Source organism: Hyla sarda, chromosome 3 (assembly GCF_029499605.1).
Source record: "Hyla sarda isolate aHylSar1 chromosome 3, aHylSar1.hap1, whole genome shotgun sequence".
NCBI lineage: Eukaryota > Metazoa > Chordata > Amphibia > Anura > Hylidae > Hyla > Hyla sarda.
In genome coordinates, this window is record NC_079191.1 from 246,069,837 (window position 1) to 246,089,362 (window position 19,526).

Below are 19,526 nucleotides of genomic sequence, written 5' to 3' on the forward strand. Positions count from 1 at the left end.
CTGGATCTCAGGCACGGAGCAGTCATTCGTCGATCGGACACCGAGGAGGCAGGTAAGAGCCCTCCCGGTGTCCGATCAGCTGTTCGGGACGCCGCGATTTCACCGCGGCGGTCCCGAACAGCCCGACTGAGCAGCCGGGATACTTTCAGTTTCACTTTAGAAGCGGCGGTCAGCTTTGACCGCCGCTTCTAAAGGGTTAATACCGCACATCGCCGCGATCGGCGATGTGTGGTATTAGCCGCGGTTCCCGGCCGTTGATTAGCGCCGGGACCCACGCGATATGATGCGGGATCGCGGCGCGATCCCGCTTCATATCGCGGGAGCCGGCGCAGGACGTAAATATACGTCCTGCGTCGTTAAGGGGTTAAACACACCCCTCCAAGTAACTTCTTACTAAGGGGCTCCAGGCTGCTGCTGGGTGACCAGCAAAAAGCACATAGCATTAGACTGTCCTGTTTACTAGCACCCTCAGGGGGTATGCCTAGGGAAAAAACACACATTGATGACCTCTCGTAATACTTCTATCACCACCTACATTAAAAAGAAAGAAATAAAGCGAAAATAAAAAATGTTGCAGACCTGCTAAGCAGATAGTGCCTACATCCTATAGACACTAGGCTTAAACAGATTAGCCTAGTATCAGTGAGAGAAGTCCGACTTGCCAACACTCATGCCTAGATTGGCAATGGGTTAAAAAAATTTGAATGAAATTCATTTGAATAATTTTTTTTTCTTTTTTCATTCTTAGTATCTGTCTTCAAGTGGAAGGGCCAATACCCATAGTGCTGTGTCCCCCCCCCCCCCCGCCCCAAGAAATTCACTCTAGCAATTTTTGAGCATCCCAGAAGTCAGGCCCCTACAATCCTAACTTTTGTTTCTTTTATTGTTCTGGGATTTTATGAGGGCTAATTTTTTGCACCGTGGTCTGTAGTTTTTATCGGTACCATTTTTGTTTTGATGGGACTCATTGAAGTGACCAAAAATTCTCAATTTTGGACTTTGGTACTTTTTTACGTGTACACCATTGACCGTGCAGTTTAGCTAACCTTATATTTTAATAGTTCGGACATTTACGCATGCAGCGGTACCACATTTTTTTTATAACACTATTTTATTTAAAAAATAGGAAAAGAGGGGGGGGGGGGAATTCAAACTTTTATAGGGGGAGGGGGGGGGGGGCTTATTCCCATGTATTTTTTTTTTTTTTTGCCCCCACAGGGGGCTATACTATGCATCTTTTGATTGCATACACTGATCAATGCTATGCCATAGCATAGCATTGATCCGTGTTCTTGGCGCTCTGCTGCTCCTGCAACAGATGACCAGGATGCAGGTGAGGACCCTCTTGTTGTCCTGTAAGCTGATCGGGATATTGCGCTTCTTTTGCGACAGTCCCAATCAGCTCCACTGAGCTGCTGGGATAGTCTTGCTTTCACTTTAGACGCCGTGATCAACTTTGATTGCGAAGTCTAAAGGGTTAATGCCAGGCATTAGCCTGATCGGCAGTGCCCGACATTAACCCCGGGTCCTGGCTGCTGATAGCAGTCAGTACCCACAGGGTTTGAAGCATTCTCCGATCGTGAGAACGCTTAAAGGGGTTCTCCACTGCCCTGCCTTCCGGAGCTCCGCTTGCAGCGTTCGGAAGTTTATTACTCCGAACGTTGTGTGGGCTTCCGTGTTCGAGGCCTCCCCCTCGTGATGTCAACCGCTGACCGCTGTCAAGCCCCCTTCCCATAGACTTTCGTTGAGGGGGCGGGCGTGACTTCACAAGGGGTTGGGCGTGAAGTCACGAGGGGGAGGGTGTGACATCACGAGGGGGCGGCCTCGAACACGGAAGCCCGCACACAGCGTTCGGAGTAATAAACTTCCAGACGCTGCGAGCGGAGCTCCGGAAGGCAGGGCAGTGGAGAACCCCTTTAAAACCCTGGTAACTGGACTCAGGACATACAGGTATGCCCTGAGTCCTTAAGGACTCGGGAACGGGGGCGTACCTGTATGCCCTGCGTCCTTAACTGGATATTATAGGCTGTCTTTATAGTGTTCCATATTTATGATGTTCCATGCATGTTTTGTACCTTATCATATTTATTGATTTAGTTTGTGATACCACTGTTAGTGTCCCCACCTCCTTGACATCATCCAGCGATGTACATTGTGCCTTCATCTTTTAAGCTATGTTTTTATAATATGTATGTTTAATAAAGATTTACATGTTTTTGTACTTTTGCTGTCAATGCATTCCCTTTTTGGAGTTTGTATTATTTGGTGCATTTGCAGCTCTATCACTTTGTGTGACTTAATAGGTGATAAAAAACCAGAGAGGTGGTGTTTTTGTACTTTTGCTGTCTATGCATTCCATTTTTGGAGTTTCCTCCTCTCTGGTGTAAGCCATGTGATGTAGTAATGTCAATGCAAGTCTCTTTGCCAGAGCAAGGCACAGAATATCTGTGGCACTCCCAGTTTCTTGTGGGCTGCACGCCTAAAGCAGTCTACTAGAGTAAGTGATGAGGACAAGGACCCAAAAGTGTTTTCCTCCATCATAGCTTTCAACTGCATGTATGTCTAAGGATGGGCTTGCAGTCAAAAGCGGAGAGATTCCTGGGAATCGGGGGGGCAAGTTCCATAGATTTCGAGGTAATAGTGCTTATTTATAATTTTAGCCCTCAGTGGTAGATTATAATATGAACACCTTGGACGACTTTGAGCACCCCGGCAGTTTCAACCTTGAATGCCTGCCCAGACTGACAACATTATAATCGCCTACTGCAAAAGGTGGCTTAAAAACTCTGTAGTGTTCAAAAATCATCAGTGTTATGCAGAAGAAAAAAAAGAAACATTTATGAAAATTATACCTGTGTCACATCCAATCCCTTTGAGACACTACTATGACAACCGCAGAGCGCAGCGCAGAGCTGCTGATCACAGTGGTAGGTAGGCAGGTGGGCCAATTAATTGTGGGATTTTTAAACAGTGCTTGGGGTTCAGGGCTGCAATGTTTCCTACTGACCATGAAACGTCACATGTATAATGTTTGCTTCTACATTTTATCAAAACTGTCATCTCTGTGTAGACCTGGGATCCAACCACTATTTGGTCACTATATGACAGTATGTCTGGTTATATTGGTGCATGTATAGAGGTAGCATACACTTATGAGCAGAATGTTTGTGTGACATTTATCAATGTACATGCTGGGTACATGGGGCATGAATTCTTACTGGATAGGAGATGAGTGCCTGACTGACAGGAATTCTGAAAGAGTCCTGTCCCCATCTGTTTGAAAGGCGCAGTCTATGGGCCTAGGAAACAGGCTACTATAGTGCTCAGCTATCTTGAGCAGTTCCAAATAGTTCAATTCAAATAGGGGAGAGGTGGAATAATTTTTGTTATATTTAATAGACTACAAGAGCCCAGACACATCAGTTATTTTTGCAGATGATAATTTTTGATTATGAAAATCCCCTTTGAAGTCACTATTGACTTCAAATGTGCAGTAGCGAATATGTAGCCAAACGTGGCACGTGAGCCTACCCTCAATCAACATTTTATGTAAAAAATATTTTTATATTTTTTTGTTTTTTCTCATTTTTAATTTTACTGTCCATATATAAAATAAATCAGAAGTCTTGAAGTTTTCATTTTGACCACTAAGCCTAAAACTACACTGAGCCTTCCTGTTCTGTCTGTGATGGTATGGCGAAGACTGAAAAGGGACATTATATGGATGAGACAGTAGCAGCTTAGCCTCCCCTTCCCTGTAGAATGACCTCTGCGAAGGTCACAGAGCATGCTTACACTCCAACCCATACAGTCAATAGGGTCTGGAGATGTTCATTTTGCCTATGACCATGGAAATTCCCAAGCATAAATACTGTTAAAAACACATCAGGCAAGATGGCTGTCCCGATAATAATGTACTAAAAATAGATAAAAAAAAGAAAATTTTCAGTATCTGGCTCTAATCATTAAAAAGAAATCTAGAGGACACATTCACTTTAAATGTATGAGCATTGTATAAGCAGCATTATGATACATAGAGATAACAGATTCAGATTTTCCTTTTTTTAATTAATGATTGGGTATATACAGGGGCGTAGCTAGAAGCCACAGCGCCCTGAAGCAAAAAATTATCCTGGGCCCCCTAACCCCCCCCCTTTCCCATTTTTTTTACTGGTTAACGACTAAGGACGTGTATACACATCCTTGTGCCGTTAACTGTTTATGGCGCAGGCTCCCGACTTGAGCCCACGCCATACTGGCTGGCCCCCCAATAGCTGACATACGGTGATCGCCGTAGCCACTATTAACCCTTTGAATTCCCACTGTCAAAGCTGACAGCGGCATCCAAAGGGACCTTTAAACAGCCCCTGGTGGTCCAGTGGAGTGGTCCCCCCCCCCCCCAGTGGGGGGGAAGGGGGCGATCCAATGCTGAGGTAGCCAGAGGGCTTACCTCTCGTGTAGTGCGGTCCGTGGCTCTGTGATTGATAGCCCCACAAATATAGGGTCACACATAACAGATCAGCAGCATATTTTATGTTGCAGATCCGCCCATGACCTGACCCTATAGTGTGCCTCCAGCTGTTTTCCCAGGTATCCTGCTTGAAGCAGCAATCTGTGTGGCTACTCGTAGCGGTGGATTGCTGCTGCAAGCAGCACACAGGGGGGGAAACAGCTGGAGGCACACTATAGGGCCAAGTCTTCGACAGATCCGTTACGTGTTACAAGATAATTTATGGTAATAAGGGAGGTTTCCACAATATATATATTTTTTTTCTAAAAGTTAAAACATTTACTGTAAGTCAGTGTTTTCAAACTATGGAGCCTCCTTCTGTTGCAAACTACAACTGCCAGCATGCCCGAACAGCCTTTGGCTGTCAGGGCATGCTGAGAGTTGTAGTTTTACAACAGCTGAAAGCACCCTGTTTGGAAAACACTGGCTTCTGATGTCACTTTGCGAAACTACTATGTCATGCTGTAAATTCATGGTTATGCAGTAAATGAACGGTGCTGCGCGCCGAAGCGCCATGCATTTATTATGTGCTTTGGTTCAATCTTACCAGGTGGGATAGTGGGATCGGCAGGTGGCTGGGCAGACAGATGTGCTGGCGGACGGGTAAGACAGACGGACGAGCGGCCGGGCAGACGGGTGGATGAGCAGGCGGTCACTCTAGTGGGCAGACCTGCTACAATGCATAAGGAGAAGGAGGGCAGGGCTTCCTGGACTTTGGACCGTATGTGCCCTGCCCCTCCTCCTCCACTTGAGGCGGCAAGGCAGGGGTGGGACAGTCACGGCGTGATGATGCCGCAGCACTGTCCCTGCCTATCCCAGGTCCTGATGCCGCCAAGCTGCCCCAGCCCCCAGGTCCTCATGAAGACTCCGCTGCTGCCAGATGGACAGGTATGGTAGCAGCGGCTGTCATACTGATTGATTAAGGGGTCTAAGGGGGCTAAGGGGCCGGTCGCAACGGTGACCGTTGCGACCTCTATAGCTATGCCACTGGGTATATATATCTTTCTATGGTGTTGTTGCCATTGGAGGGAAGGGTTCTGAGATACACTTTCTGGAGCGAGCCTGGAGGGGTTCTTTCCTATCAATGTCCAACCATTTAATTTACGGTTATTATGAAGGAGACTGAACTCTAGGATGCAGTTTCTTCATTTAGGTCCCATGAAAACTTGATTGGCAGATCTCCCATCTTCTCTTTGTAAACTTTATCAAACATTTCACTTTGTGCCACCGTCATCATATTTTTCCAGTCGCCAACAATCCCTGGTAAAGAGCATAAAGTTGAGCTAGTGAGTTTATATTCAATGAATAGTGCAGTTAAAGGATAGGGGATAAGATGTTAGATCGCCGTGGTCCCGCTGCTGGGGACCCAGGGGATCGACGCTGCGGCACCCCGCCATCATTACTGCACAGAGCGAGTTTGCTCTGTGCGTAATGACGGGCGATACAGGGGCCGGAGCAGCGTGACATCATGGCTCCGCCCCTCATGACGTCAAGTCCCGTCCCCTTAATGCAAGTCTATGGCAGGGGGCGTGACGACCGCCACACCCCCTTCCCATAGACGTAACGATGCTCCGGCCCCTGTATTGCTCGTCATTACGTGCAGAGCGATCTCGCTCTGCGCAGTAACGATAGCGGGGTGCTGCAGCAGCGATCCCCGGGGTCCCCAGCAGCGGGACCCCGGCGATCTGACATCTTATCCCCTATCCTTTAGATAGGGGATAAGATGTCTAGGGGCGGAGTATCCCTTTAAGAATACAGAGAGAAGCAATCAAAAGTCCCATTTACCCCATAATCGAAATCTACATACTCTTACACAGCTCCACAAAGGGAAAGATAAAAAAAAGTTATAGAGATACAAAAAATTTTTCATGTGAAACAATTAAAGGGGTACTCCGCCCATAAACATCTTATGGGATAACATGTCTGATCGCCGGGATCCCCCTCAATGCAAGTCTATGGGAGGGGGCGTGGCGGCCGTCATGCCTCCCTCCCATAGACTTGCATTGATGCGGCGGGGAGTTACGTCACGAGGAGTGGGACCGTGATGTCACGATCCTTTGGCCCCTGCATCGCAAGTCATAAGTAGAGGTGGAGTACCCCTTTAAAGAAAAAGTTGTTTTTTTTAAAGGTAGAAAAACAAAACAAAGAATAAATAAATTTGATATTGTACTGACCCAGAGAATAAAGTTAACATATCTTTCCACATGGACAGAACACATGTATATCCCATAAAATTATGTAATTGTTTTTTTTCCACATATAACTCCTTGAGGGGTATACAGTATACAGCCATCTATATAGATGGCTGCATACTGTATAGTCAGATGTCTACTTATCACTGACAGTTCTGTAGCCTCTTCTCTAGTGATGACATCACGGTCACCAGAGGCAGGACTGCAGATCAAGCTGAAAGAACAGGAACCAGGATAGGTGAGACAGGCTCTGTTTTTTTAATCAAAAATGCATGTTAAAAATGTAAACAGATCCTTTATGCACTTTATGCGCATTCTCCCTGCGGGCCGAGGCTTACACTTAGCCCCAAAAAATCGCTAAGCCACCATTATAACTCATACCCACCGGGTACCGAAAAAGTCAGGGACATATAAAAATGGCGTAGTAGTAGGCTGGCTTTATTTAGGTTGGGAAAGGCCAAAATAAATAAATAAATGTCCCTTCCCACCCTGGTAACATGAGGCTGCTTGTTTTCTATCTGACTGATTTTTTTAAATTTTATTTATTTAATTAACCATTTTTTTTATTAATTCCTGTCATTTCCGTAGTCTTCAAATCCATTTGGCTGCTATACGTCACCCCCTTACATTCCAATGGCATTTGGCTGCTATACGTCACCCCCTTACATCCACGTGCTCTGCATCCGACCCACAAAATTGTACCTTGTAGGCAGTAAAAAACTGTCAAAGGTTACAAAAAATAAATAAAAAGGCGTATCCACAGAAATGAAAAATTTACATAAAAAAACACATAAAAGTGGGAAAAAAATCTGTGACAGTTGTTGTGCCGTTTTTCCAGGTCAAAGAATGCAAAGGACCTAGCCATAGAGCTCCATGTCCATGTTTGTTCACAGCCACACTGTTAAAGGAAGTGACTGCTCTAGATTTTGTTATATTTTTTTTGCCACTGAAACGTGTAAATCTGTAATATGTCCATTGATTTTCCAAAGTGCAAAGTTCTCTGAATTATTAAAATTAGGGATGAGCGAATCGAATCTGACAAATCCGAATTTGTTACCAATTTCAGGAAAAATTCGATTTGCAACTATTCAATGAAACAAATCGCTTCATTAAACTCCATTTAGTGCGGTCCAGGGCATCTAAAATGGCGGATCCACATATGAGGACATGGGGCAAGGAACTCTGGGAAGGCAGGATGACCCTGAATCACATGCAGCATGCAGCCTATCAGCAGCCAGCCAGCCCTGTAATGTCACAGCCCTATGTAATCGGCAGCCATCTTGCTGCCAGCCATTCCAGCGTTTTATGTCAGAGAGAGCATTTTATTGCAGATAGAGAGAGAGCAGTGTGTGTGCTGAACAGAAAACCAGCTTCACAGCAGCGATTCACCACAAGCGCAAGTCACTGCAGAAAAGCACTGACAGAGAAGGAAGAGAGAGAGAGAGAGAGAGAGAAAGTACACTTTTGGGTGTACTATAGTGCTGAGCGCGAATATTCGTAATGCAAATTTTTATCGCGAATATCGGCACTTTGCGATTTCGCAAATATTTAGAATAAAGTGCTATACATTTGTAATGATGAATATTCTTTTTTTCACATGCAATTTTTATGTGAATTTTTGCATGGAAAAAAGTGAAGGAACATAGCGAAAGTGAATTTCGCAAGCATAGGACAAATAATCGTCAAAATATTTGCGAATTATCGCGAATTCGAATATGGCCCCTGCCGCTTATCACTAGTGTACTACACAGCGACTCTGTACTGCTGCAGTGGGGTGTACAACAGCTCTAAAGCTTATAGGGGCCAGTTAGGCTGAGCACTAAAAGCAATTGTCACCTACTATTAGTGCATAATAATACTGTACTGGGCTGTACTACACAGCGACTCTGTGCTGAAGCACTAGTGTGTACAACAACTCTAAAGCTAACAGGGGCCAGTTAGGGTGAGCATGAAAAGCCATAGTCACCTGATTTCATTGTCTAATACAGGTTGCGTAGCGGAGCGTATTGTCCTCTCATAAGTGTAACATGTGCGTACATAGGTAGTGTACGTTTTTTTTTTCTTGTCAAACTAATTTGGGCCTACTTACTGTGAAAGGCCAGCCAAAGCCACACACTTGTTTCTGTAGTCTAATACAGTTTGAAGTGTAGTGGAGCGCATAGTCCTCCTCTCATAATTGTAAACTGTAAGTACACCTACGTGGAGTCCTTTATATTTTTATTGTTAAATTAATTTGGGCTTTGTTACTGTGAAAGGCAAGCCAAAGCTATACACTTGTGTTTGTAGCCTTATACAGTTTGTAGCGGAGCGTATAGTCCTCCTCTCCTAAGTGTAAACTGTACATACACCTACGTGGTGTACGATTTTGTTCTTGTTAAAGTCATAAGGGCCTAGTTGCTGTGAAAGGCCAGCCAAAGGTACACACTTGTTTTTGTAGTGTAATACAGTTTTAAGCGTAGTGGAGCGTATTGTCCTCCTCTCATAAGTGTAACATATACGCACTCAGCTGGTGTATAAGTATGTCAGGCAGAGAAGTGTCAGGATGTGCACAGAGGAGTGGCAGAGCCCTAAATTCATCAGGAGCAGGCAGAGGTCGCAGCAATGTAGGGACGTGTGGCAGCAGGAGTCGCAGCGAGAGGTCTGAGCTCCCAGTGTCAGCTAGCAGTCTTGTCTTGACCAGCAACCCCGCAGCCATGATTGATTGGTTCACTCGGTCATCCACTTCATCCCAAGTGACATCCGACACCCCTAAGACTCAACTCTCAGTTGGCATGGCTCTCATGCTGCTGCTGCCACCTCCAGGCTCTGTCACTGTGCCGCCATATGGCCTCCTCATACTGATGCTGCCACCTCCAGGCTCTCTTATTGTGCTGCCATATGGTCTCCTCAGGTTGATGCTGCCACCTCCAGGCTCTCTCATTGTGCTGCCATATGGTCTCCTCATGCTAATGCTGCCAACTCCATGCTCTCTCTTTGTGCTGCGATATGGTCTCCTCATGCTGATGCTGCCACCTCCAGGCTCTGTCATTATGCCACCATATGGTCTCCTCATACTGCTGCCACATCCAAGCTCTATCATAATGCCACCCTATGGTCTCGTCATGCTGCTGCCACCTCAAGGCTCTGTCACTGTGCCGCCATGTGATATCCTTGTTATATTGATCTTGTTGTTTGACAGCATTTTTTCAAACTAAACGTTTCGGGCACCCGGGACACTCCGTAATAAGCATGGGGGGGGGGGGGATTAAAGGCAGGGGTTGGGACAGGCCGTAGCTGAAAATACAGGTACGAGCATTTTCACTGCTGCAACGTATAGCAGTATGTGCCCACTCATCCAACGGCGCAGAAGCTGAATGTGCTCCTGTCCAAGTTGCTGTTGCTGCAGTCCCTCCCTTTTCAAGTGGTGAGCTCTGCACCTTTCGGAGAACTGATGGCTTGTGCCAAGCCGAGGTGGAGCGTCCCAAGCAGTCATTTCTTTGCGAAAAAGGCAGTACCAGCCCTGCACAATTTTGTGTAACAGAAGGTGGGCCAGTCCTTGGGCCTGTCAGTGTGTACCAACGTGCTCGGCAGTGCCGACGTGTGAAGCTGTAACTATGGTCAGGGACAATACATGTCCTTTAAGGCCCACTGGGTGAATGTGGTTCCTGCACAGCCACAACAGCAACTTGGACAGGTCATGCCACATCCGCCTCTACAGTTTCAGGCCATTAGTCCTGCAACAGTGTGCGACTCCGCCTCCTCATCCTCCACCATGTCCTCAGCCTCCACTGCACAGAAAAGTCTCAGTGCCCATCCAGCATACCATGTGTGCAGGGCACGGTTGTGTCACGCTGTTCTTCACATGGTTTCACCTTGGCAAACGGAGTCACACAGGGGAGGAACTGCTAAAAGTCATTCATCAAGAAATCAAATCATTGCTTACTCCATGAAAACTGGAAATGGGAACCATGGTGAACGACAACTGGAAGAACATCTTGTCTGCGCTGCATCAACGAAGCCTGAGCCCTGCATGGCACACATGTTCAATCTGGTTGTCAAGCGGTTCCTGAAGTGTTCCCCCCCATCTGCAAGACATCCTAACAATGGGAAGGAAACTTTGCATGCACTTCAGCCACTTGTACACCGCAAAGCACACCCTCCTTGAGCTGCAGCACCAGAACGCCATCCCCCAACATAGTCTGATTTGTGACTTTTCCACACATTGGAATTCCATGCTCCATAGGTTGGACCGATTATACGAACAGAGAAAAGCCATCACCGATTTCTTAATGATCCAAGCAGATAGGGGGACTCCCCTGTATAACTTCAATGTGAACCAGTGGCAGCTCATACGTGACACCTGTCGTTTGCTCAGGCCCTTTGAGAAAGCCACATTATTAGTCAGTCACCAGGATTACGGGATGAACAACGTCATTCCACTGCTTCATTTCCTACAACAGATGGTGGAAACGATGGCTGATCAGGGCACTGGGGAAGTGGCACCTACATCTCAAAGTCACATGAGCCCTGGGGGGCTGAACTGGAAGAGAAGGGGAGGGGGACAGTGGAGCACAGGCAAGGTTTTGCGAAATAGGTGGTTTTTATAGTCATCTGACACACTGTAGCCATGTGGTCTCCTCATGCTGCTGGCACATTGAATAAAACTTTTTCTGTCAATCTATTTGAAATCTTCAATTGAAATTTAAAAAAATATCTTTAATCTTTTCAATTTGTGAGGCTGGGTCATTCTGCCACTATATGGTCTCCTCATGCTGCTGCAACCTTTAGGCTGTGTCATTCTGCCACCATATCGTCTCCTCATGCTGTTGGCACATTAAATTAAACTTTGAAAATTTTAACATATTCAAAACGTCAATTTCAATTTAAAAAGATATCTTTAATCTTTTCAGTTGTGAGGCGCTATGGTCTCGTCAGGCTGCTGCAACCTCTAGGCTCTGTCATTGTGCCACCATGTGACTCCTTGTTATAATTGGGTTTTGTGGTCACAGTTTTAGTTCAAAGTAAACACTTCGGGCACCCGGGACATTAAACTTGTGAATCTAATCAAAATCTTCAATTTAAATGTAAAAAAATCTCTTTAATCTTTTCAATTGTGAGGCCCTATATAGGTCATCATATATTATCTGTGGAATTACCACAAGAATCCAATGAAACTGAGCGATAACAATGAACCATAGCTGAGCGCTGAGATGCTCACCAGAAAGGGTCCACAAAAAAGGATAACATTTTTTTAATTCAAATTAAATTAAATAAAAATTTTATTTAAAAAATCTCTTTGATCTCTTTAATTGTGACGCCATATGGTCTCCCGACCCTGCTGCCACATCCAGACGCTCTGCTGCAGTGATTTTAACTCGTTAAGGACTTAGGGCGTACTTGTCCGGGACCGGTGGTCTGGGATACCTAGCTAATAGAGCGCGGCACTGATCGCGGTGCCGCACGCTATCAACCCTTTAGAAGCGTCTAAAGTGAAAGTAAACAGCTGGTTAGCTCAGAGGGCTGTTCGGGATTGCCACAGCGAAATTGTGGCATTCCGAACAGCTGTAGGACATCAAGAGGGTCCCCTTACCTGTCTCCTGTTGTCTGATCACCGAATGACTGCTCAGTGCCTGAGATACAGGCATGAGCAGTGAATCGCCAGAATCATTGATCAATGGTTTCCTATGAGAAACCATTGATCAATGTAAAAAGATCAGTGTGTGCATTGTTATAGCCCCCTAGTAAAAAAAAAAGTGGAAAAAAAAGCGAATAAAGATCATTTATCCCCTTCCCTAATAAAAGTTTGAATCACCCCCCTTTTCCCATAAAAAAAAAAGTGTAAATAAAAATAAACATATGTGGTATCGCCGCGTGCGGAAATGTCTGAATTATAAAAATATATTGTTAATTAAACCGCACGGTCAATGGCGTACGGTCAAATAAATTCCAAAGTCCAAAATAACGTATTTTTGGTCACTTTTATATCATGAAAAAATGAATAAAAAGCAATCAAAACAAAAATGATACTGCTAAAAACTTCAGATCACGGTGAAAAAAATGAGCCCTCATACCACCCTGTACGCGGAAAAATAAATAAGTTATAGGGGTCAAAAGATGACAATTTTAAACGTATACATTTTCCTGCATGTAGTTATGATTTTTTCCAGAGGAATGACAAAATCAAACCTATATAAGTAGGGTATCATTTTAATCATATGGACCTACAGAATAAAGATAAGGTGTCATTTTTACCAAAAAATTTACTGCATAGAAACGTAGAAACGGAAGCCCCCAAAAGTTATAAAATGGTGTTTTATTTCAATTTAGTCGCACAATGATTTTTTTTTCAGTTTTGTTGTAGATTTTTGGGTAAAATGACTGATGTCATTACAAAGTAGAATTGGTGGCACCAAAAATAAGCCATCATATGGATTTTTAGGTGCAAAATTTAAAGGGTTATGATTTTTTAAAGGTAAGGAGAAAAAAAACGAAAGTGCAAAGACGGAAAAACGTTCAGTCCTTAAGGGGTTAATAGCGATGCATGTAATCTGCATGTCATACTGAATAACAGTATTATTTTACTAACAAAGCACAGGCGTGTTACAACAAGGCAATGTGTTCTACACCCCTATTGAGGCTCTCTGGAGCCCAGAAATAGCTGTTTTGAATATCGATTCGCCGCAAATAAATTCGAACCGAAACAATTTTTTTCTGGAAATTCGGCACATCAGCCAAACAGAATTTTCCAAAAAATTGCTCATCTCTTATTAAAATACTTAAATCTAGGCACTTCAACAGTCCCAGGGGCCAGAAGATAAGCACAATGAAAGTTGTCTGGTAATGCTTTATTCCCTCTATCCCTTATAAATACACTGCTAAAAAAATATAAAGGGAACACTAAGATAACACGTCTTAGATCTGAATTAATGAACTAGTCATATGAGATACTTTAGTCTTTACATAGTTGAATGTGCTGACAACAAAATCACACAAAAATTATCAATGGAAATCAAATGTATCAACCCATGGAGGTCTGGATATGGAGTCACACTCAAAATCAAAGTGGAAAACCACACTACAGGCTGATCCAACTTTGATGTAATGTCCTTAAAGGGGTTATCCAGGAAAAACCTTTTTTTTATATATATATATATCAACTGGCTACAGAAAGTTAAACAGATTTGTAAATTACTTCTATTAAAAAATCTTAATCCTTTCAGTAGTTATGAGCTTCTGAAGTTAAGGTTGTTCTTTTCTGTCTAAGTGATCTCTGATGACACGTGTCTCGGGAAACGCCCAGTTTAGAAGCAAATCCCCATAGCAAACCTCTTCTAAACTGGGCGTTTCCTGAGACACGTGTCATCAGAGAGCACTTAGACAGAAAAGAACAACCTTAACTTCTGAAGCTCATAAGTACTGAAAGGATTAAGATTTTTTAATAGAAGTAATTTACAAATCTGTTTAACTTTCTGGAGCCAGTTGATATATAAAATAAAGTTTTTTCCTGGATAACCCCTTTAAAAAAAAGTCAAAATGAGGCCCAGCAGTGTGTGTGTGTGTCCTCCACATGTCGGTATGACCTCCCTACAATGCCTGGGCATGCTACTGATGAGGTGGTGGATGGTCTCCTGAGGGATGTCCTCCCAGACCTGGAATAAAGCATCTGCCAACTCCTGGACAGTCTGTGGTGCACCGTGGCGTTGGTGGATGGAGCAAGACATGATGTCCCAAATGTGCTCAATCGGATACAGGTCTGGGGAACGGACTTGCCAATCCATAGCATCAATACCTTCCTCTTGCAGGAACTACTGACACACTCCAGCCACATGAGGTCTAGCATTGTCTTGGATTAGGAGGAACCCAGGGCCAACTGCACCAGCATATGGTCTCACAAGGGATCTGAAGATCTCATCTCGGTACCTAATGGTAGTCAGACTACCTCTGGCAAGCACATGGAGAGCTGTGCTGCCCCCCAAAGAAATGCCACCCCACACCATTACTGACCCACTGCCAAACCGGTCATGCTGGAGGATGTTTCAGGCAGCAGATTGTTCTCCACGCAGTCTCCAGACGTCTGTCACATGTGCTCAGTGTGAACCTGCTTTCATCTGTGAAGAGCACAAGGCGCCAGTGGCAAATTTGCCAATCTTGGTTGGCTGGCAAAAGCTAAACCTCCTGCACGGTGTTGAGCTGTAAGCATAACCCCCACCTGTGGATGTCGGACCCTTATACCACCCTCATGGAGTCTGTTTCTGACTGTTTGAGTGGACACATGCACATTTGTGGCCTGCTGGAGGTCATTTTGCAGAGCTCTGGCAGTGCTCCTCCTTGCACAAAGGCAGAGGTAGCAGTCCTGTTTCTGGGTTGTTGCCCTCCTACGGCCTTCCTCCACGTCTCCTGATGTACTGGCCTGTCTCCTGGTAGCACCTCCATGCTCTGGACATTACACTGACGGACGCAGCAAACCTTCTTGCCACAGCTCACATTGATGTGCCATCCTGAATGAGCTGCACTACTTGTGTGGGTTGTAGACTCCGTCTCATGCTACCACTAGAGTGAAAGCACCGCCAGCATTAAAGGGGTACTCCGGTGAAAACCTTTTTTCTTTTAAATCAACTGGTGGCAGAAAGTTAAACATATTTGTAAATTACTTCTATTAAAAAATCTTAATCCTTCCTGTACTTATTAGCTGCTGAATACTACAGAGGATATTCTTTTCATTTTGAAATGCTCTCTGATGACATCACGAGCACAGTTCTTTCTGCTGACGTTATTATAATAATAATAACGCTTTATTTATTGTTGTCCTTAGTGGGATTTGAACCCAAGTCCCCAGCACTGCAAGGCAGCAGTGCTAACCACTGAGCCACTATGCTGCCCTTAGCATACATCTGCTTTGCATGGTTGCGAAAATGGACAGAGATGTCAGCAGAGAGCACTGTGTTCGTGATGTCATCAATGTTCCAAAAAGAAAGGAATTTCCTCTGTAGCATTCAGCAGCTAATAAGTACTGGAAGGATTAAGATTTTTTTAATAGAAGTAATTTACAAATATGTTTAACTTTCTGACACCGGTTGATTTAAAAGAAAAAAGGTTTTCACCGGAGTACCCCTTTAAAAAGTGACCAAAACATCAGCCAGGAAGCATAGGAACTGAGAAGTGTTTTTTAAGTGTTCCCTTTATTTTTTTGAGCAGGGTATATATGTAAAACCAGTAATTATAGAAGTGAATATAGCATGTGAACACTATGACTGACTGCAATGATCCCCGGCTGATATAGCATGTCATACTTTTTGTCTGTAGACAAGGGCCAATGAGGAACAGGGCACAGGTATTGGATCAGCAAAGAGTTGAAAGGTTATTCCTGTTTGTTTTTTATTTTGGTACATTTGCTGCCCCTTAATTTTAACCTCCTGAGCGGTAATCCCGAGCGTGACTCGGGGTTAATTTTCCCAGCCAGGATCGGTAACCCCGAGTCACGCTCGGGGTAGAATTGCAGAATTCCCGGCCGGGCTGCACGATATATCGCAAAAGCAATGCGATATAGCGATGTGGCCCCCCGGGAAAACATGCGATTGTCTGCTCTGGTCGGCTCCCGTTGCGGGGGCCGGCCAGAGCAGGTAAAGAAAAATACTAAAAATGGGCTCTGTGGCCCGACAGAAGTTCACACATGTACGCAGCTCATATGGCTGCCTCATATACACTTACTCTATTATTACATGTACTGTTGATCCACAGCGCTATCGGGATTCCTATGCCCGATGGCGCTGTCATCAGTGTGCATCCCCGCGAGCGCCCCACGCCCGCAGCTCTACTCCCCGTCCCCCGCATCTCTACTCCCTGTCCCCCGCAGCTCTACTCGCTCTACTCCCCGTCCCCCGCAGCTGTACTCCCCGTCCCCCGCATCTCTACTCCCCGTCGCCCGCATCTCTACTCCCTGTCCCCCGCAGCTCTACTCCCCGTCCCCCGCAGCTGTACTCCCCGTCCCCCGCAGCTCTACTCCCCGTCCCCCGCAGCTCTACTCCCCGTCCCCCGCAGCTCTACTCCCCGTCCCCCGCAGCTCTACTCCCCGTCCCCCGCAGCTCTACTCCCCGTCCCCCGCAGCTCTACTCCCCGTCCCCCGCAGCTCTACTCCCCGTCCCCCGCAGCTCTACTCCCCGTCCCCCGCAGCTCTACTCCCCGTCCCCCGCAGCTCTACTCCCCGTCCCCCGCAGCTCTACTCCCCGTCCCCCGCAGCTGTACTCCCCGTCCCCCGCATCTCTACTCCCCGTCCCCTGTGAACGCTCAGGGAGCGATCCACAGCGCTATGGGGATTCCTACGCCCGATGGCGCTGTCATCAGTGTGCGTCCCCGCGAGCGCCCCACGCCCGCAGCTGTACTCCCCGTCCCCCGCAGCTCTACTCCCCGTCCCGTTAACGCTCAGGGAGCGGGGAACAGAAAGTAGAGCATCGGGTGCAGGTAAAGTAGTACTGCGCATGCGCAGCACTACGCGAATAACTTTACCTGCGCCCGATGCTCTACTTTCTGTTCCCCGCTCCATGAGCGTTAACGGGACGGGGAGTAGAGCTGCGGGGGACGGGGAGTACAGCTGCGGGCGTGGGGCGCTCGCGGGGACGCACACTGATGACAGCGCCATCGGGCATCGGGATCCCGATAGCGCTGTGGATCAACAGTAAATGAGGCAGCCCTATGAGCTGCGTACATGTGTGAACTTCTGTCGGGCCACAGAGCCCATGTGAGCTCCGTGCAGCTTCAGCTATCACAGGGTGAGGAGATCCTCTCCCTGTGATAGCCAAACTGAGACTACTGTGCGCATCGATGCGTGAAGTTTAAATATGTCACGTGACAACAGAGAGCCAATAGGATGTGATGGAGGCGGACCATCTCATTCTATGGCAAATCTCATTCCACGGCAATGCACCGGCAAACCTAGTGTATTTGCTGCAGGACAAGGTGAGAAGGGGGGGGGGGGGGGGGGTTGGGAAGAATGTGACAAAGGGGGGAATGTGACAAGGGGGGAATGTGACAGGGGGGGAATGTGACATGGGGGGAATGTGACAGGGGGGAATGTGACTGGGGGGGAATGTGACAAGGGGGGGGATGTGACAGGGGGAGGGGAATGTAACATGAAGGGGGAGAATGTGACAAGGGGGGGAATGTGACAAGGGGGGAAGAATGTGACAAGGAGGGAGGAGAATGTGACAAGGAGGGGGGAGAATGTGACAAGGAGGGGGGAGAATGTGACGGGGGATGTGACAAGGGAGAGGGGAATGTGACGGGGGAGATGTGAAATGGGCGGAGGGAGATGTGAAATTCAGTTAAAAAAAATTGTACCGCTTTTGGTACACATTTCCAGACAGAATCATACCGCCAGGGAGGTTAACAGTCAAGACAACTCCTATAATTTTACTTTACCTTTACGTAAAAAGTTTCCTTTATTTCTGTCTACTAAATCCTCTGAAAGAAATGTATAATTAGAAAGAGGATCGTCTTTCATGTTCTTAAAAGTTGCTTTTTCCACCACGGTGTCTATTTCTCTCTCATCGAGGTTTACGCCCACAAATGTGCAAATTTTCTTCACAGCAGATCGGAGGTCCTGAAATAGGCATAGAACAATGACTACAATACTCATACATAATGGAATAAGGAATTTGGTTTATAACTGCCTTTACAGCTGAATTATCTTTGTTCCTTAAAGCGTACCCATCAGATCCCCAAAAATTTTTTTAATATATCACTCAGTACCTGATCCTTACCATGTACATCTAATTTTTATGTGTCTAGCACCTTTATTAATTTTCTTTATTACACTTTTAATTGAGCTCACTAGTCTGAATCAGTGGCGTGACACCATCCTGATGAGGTGACACCAGGTACGCCGCCGATCCTCAGTTGCGCTGTCTCCGTACTAGCAGAACCCCCCCCCCCCCCCGGGCCCCCACTTGCGCTGTCTCTGTAATAGCACCCCCCCCCCCCCTAGTCCTCACTTGTTGTGCCTCCGTACTAGCACCCCCCATCACCTGCACAGTGAACTGGCCTGCGCCCCCACGTCTTCTGTTGCGCCGGTCCGACGTCCCTCCGCAGGGCCGGCGCAGGAGGACGTGACGTCACTGGCAGAGCGCCCGGAGAGAAGGAGCGCTGCGCTGGATGGGTGAGAGTGTGTGTCTGTCTCACACTATCTCTGTTTGTGTGTCTCTGTCTGTGTGTGTCTGTAAGTGTGTGTCTCTCTGTGTGTGTGTGTTTGTGTGTGTGTCTGTCGCTATCTCTGTCTGTGTGTGGCTCTCTGTGTGTGTGAATCTGTGTGTGTGTGTCTCTCTGAGTGTGTGTCTCTGTGTGTGCGTGTGTGTGTGTGTCTATCTATCTGTGTGTGTGTGTCTCTGTGTTGTGTGTGTGTGTGTTTTATTTTTTTTTGTGGGGGGGGGGGGGGGTTGTTTGAACCAGCAATCTAATGTGAGGAGACTTTGACCTATTGTGGGGAACATGCAAGGGAACCTGCGGCCTAATGGGGGGAAACTACTACCATATGTGGGGAATCTATGCTACCTAATGTGGGGAAACTGCTACCTAATGTTGGAAAACTGCTACCTAATGTGCAAAGGCTGCTACATAATGTGGGAAAACTGCTATCTAATGTGTGGAATCTGTGCTACCTAATGTGTGGAATCTGTGCTACCTAATGTGGGGAATCTGTGCTACCTAATGTTGGGAAATTACTACCTAATGTGGGGTAACTAGTACCTAATGTGGGGAATCTATGCTACCTAATGTGGGGAAACTGCTACCTACCTAATGTGGGGGAACTGCTACCTACCCTAAGTGGGGGAACTGCTGCCTACCTAATGCTC

The 19,526-nt window shown here is 46.2% G+C and overlaps 1 protein-coding gene across 4 annotated transcripts in view; it reads right to left on the reverse strand.

Annotated features, from left to right (window-relative positions):
* Positions 1-1,881: 1,881 nt before the first annotated feature.
* The window catches only part of LOC130362241 (amine sulfotransferase-like), a 70,948-nt gene continuing 53,303 nt past the window's right edge, over positions 1,882-19,526 (reverse strand). For all 4 annotated transcript variants that reach the window (XM_056566401.1, XM_056566399.1, XM_056566402.1 and 1 more), the window contains exons 6-7: positions 18,097-18,277; positions 1,882-5,770 (exon numbers count right to left, since the gene is read on the reverse strand). In XM_056566401.1, the coding sequence (XP_056422376.1) occupies positions 5,640-5,770; positions 18,097-18,277 (312 nt within the window). In that variant the 3' untranslated portion in view covers positions 1,882-5,639. The remainder of the gene's footprint in view (positions 5,771-18,096; positions 18,278-19,526) is intronic.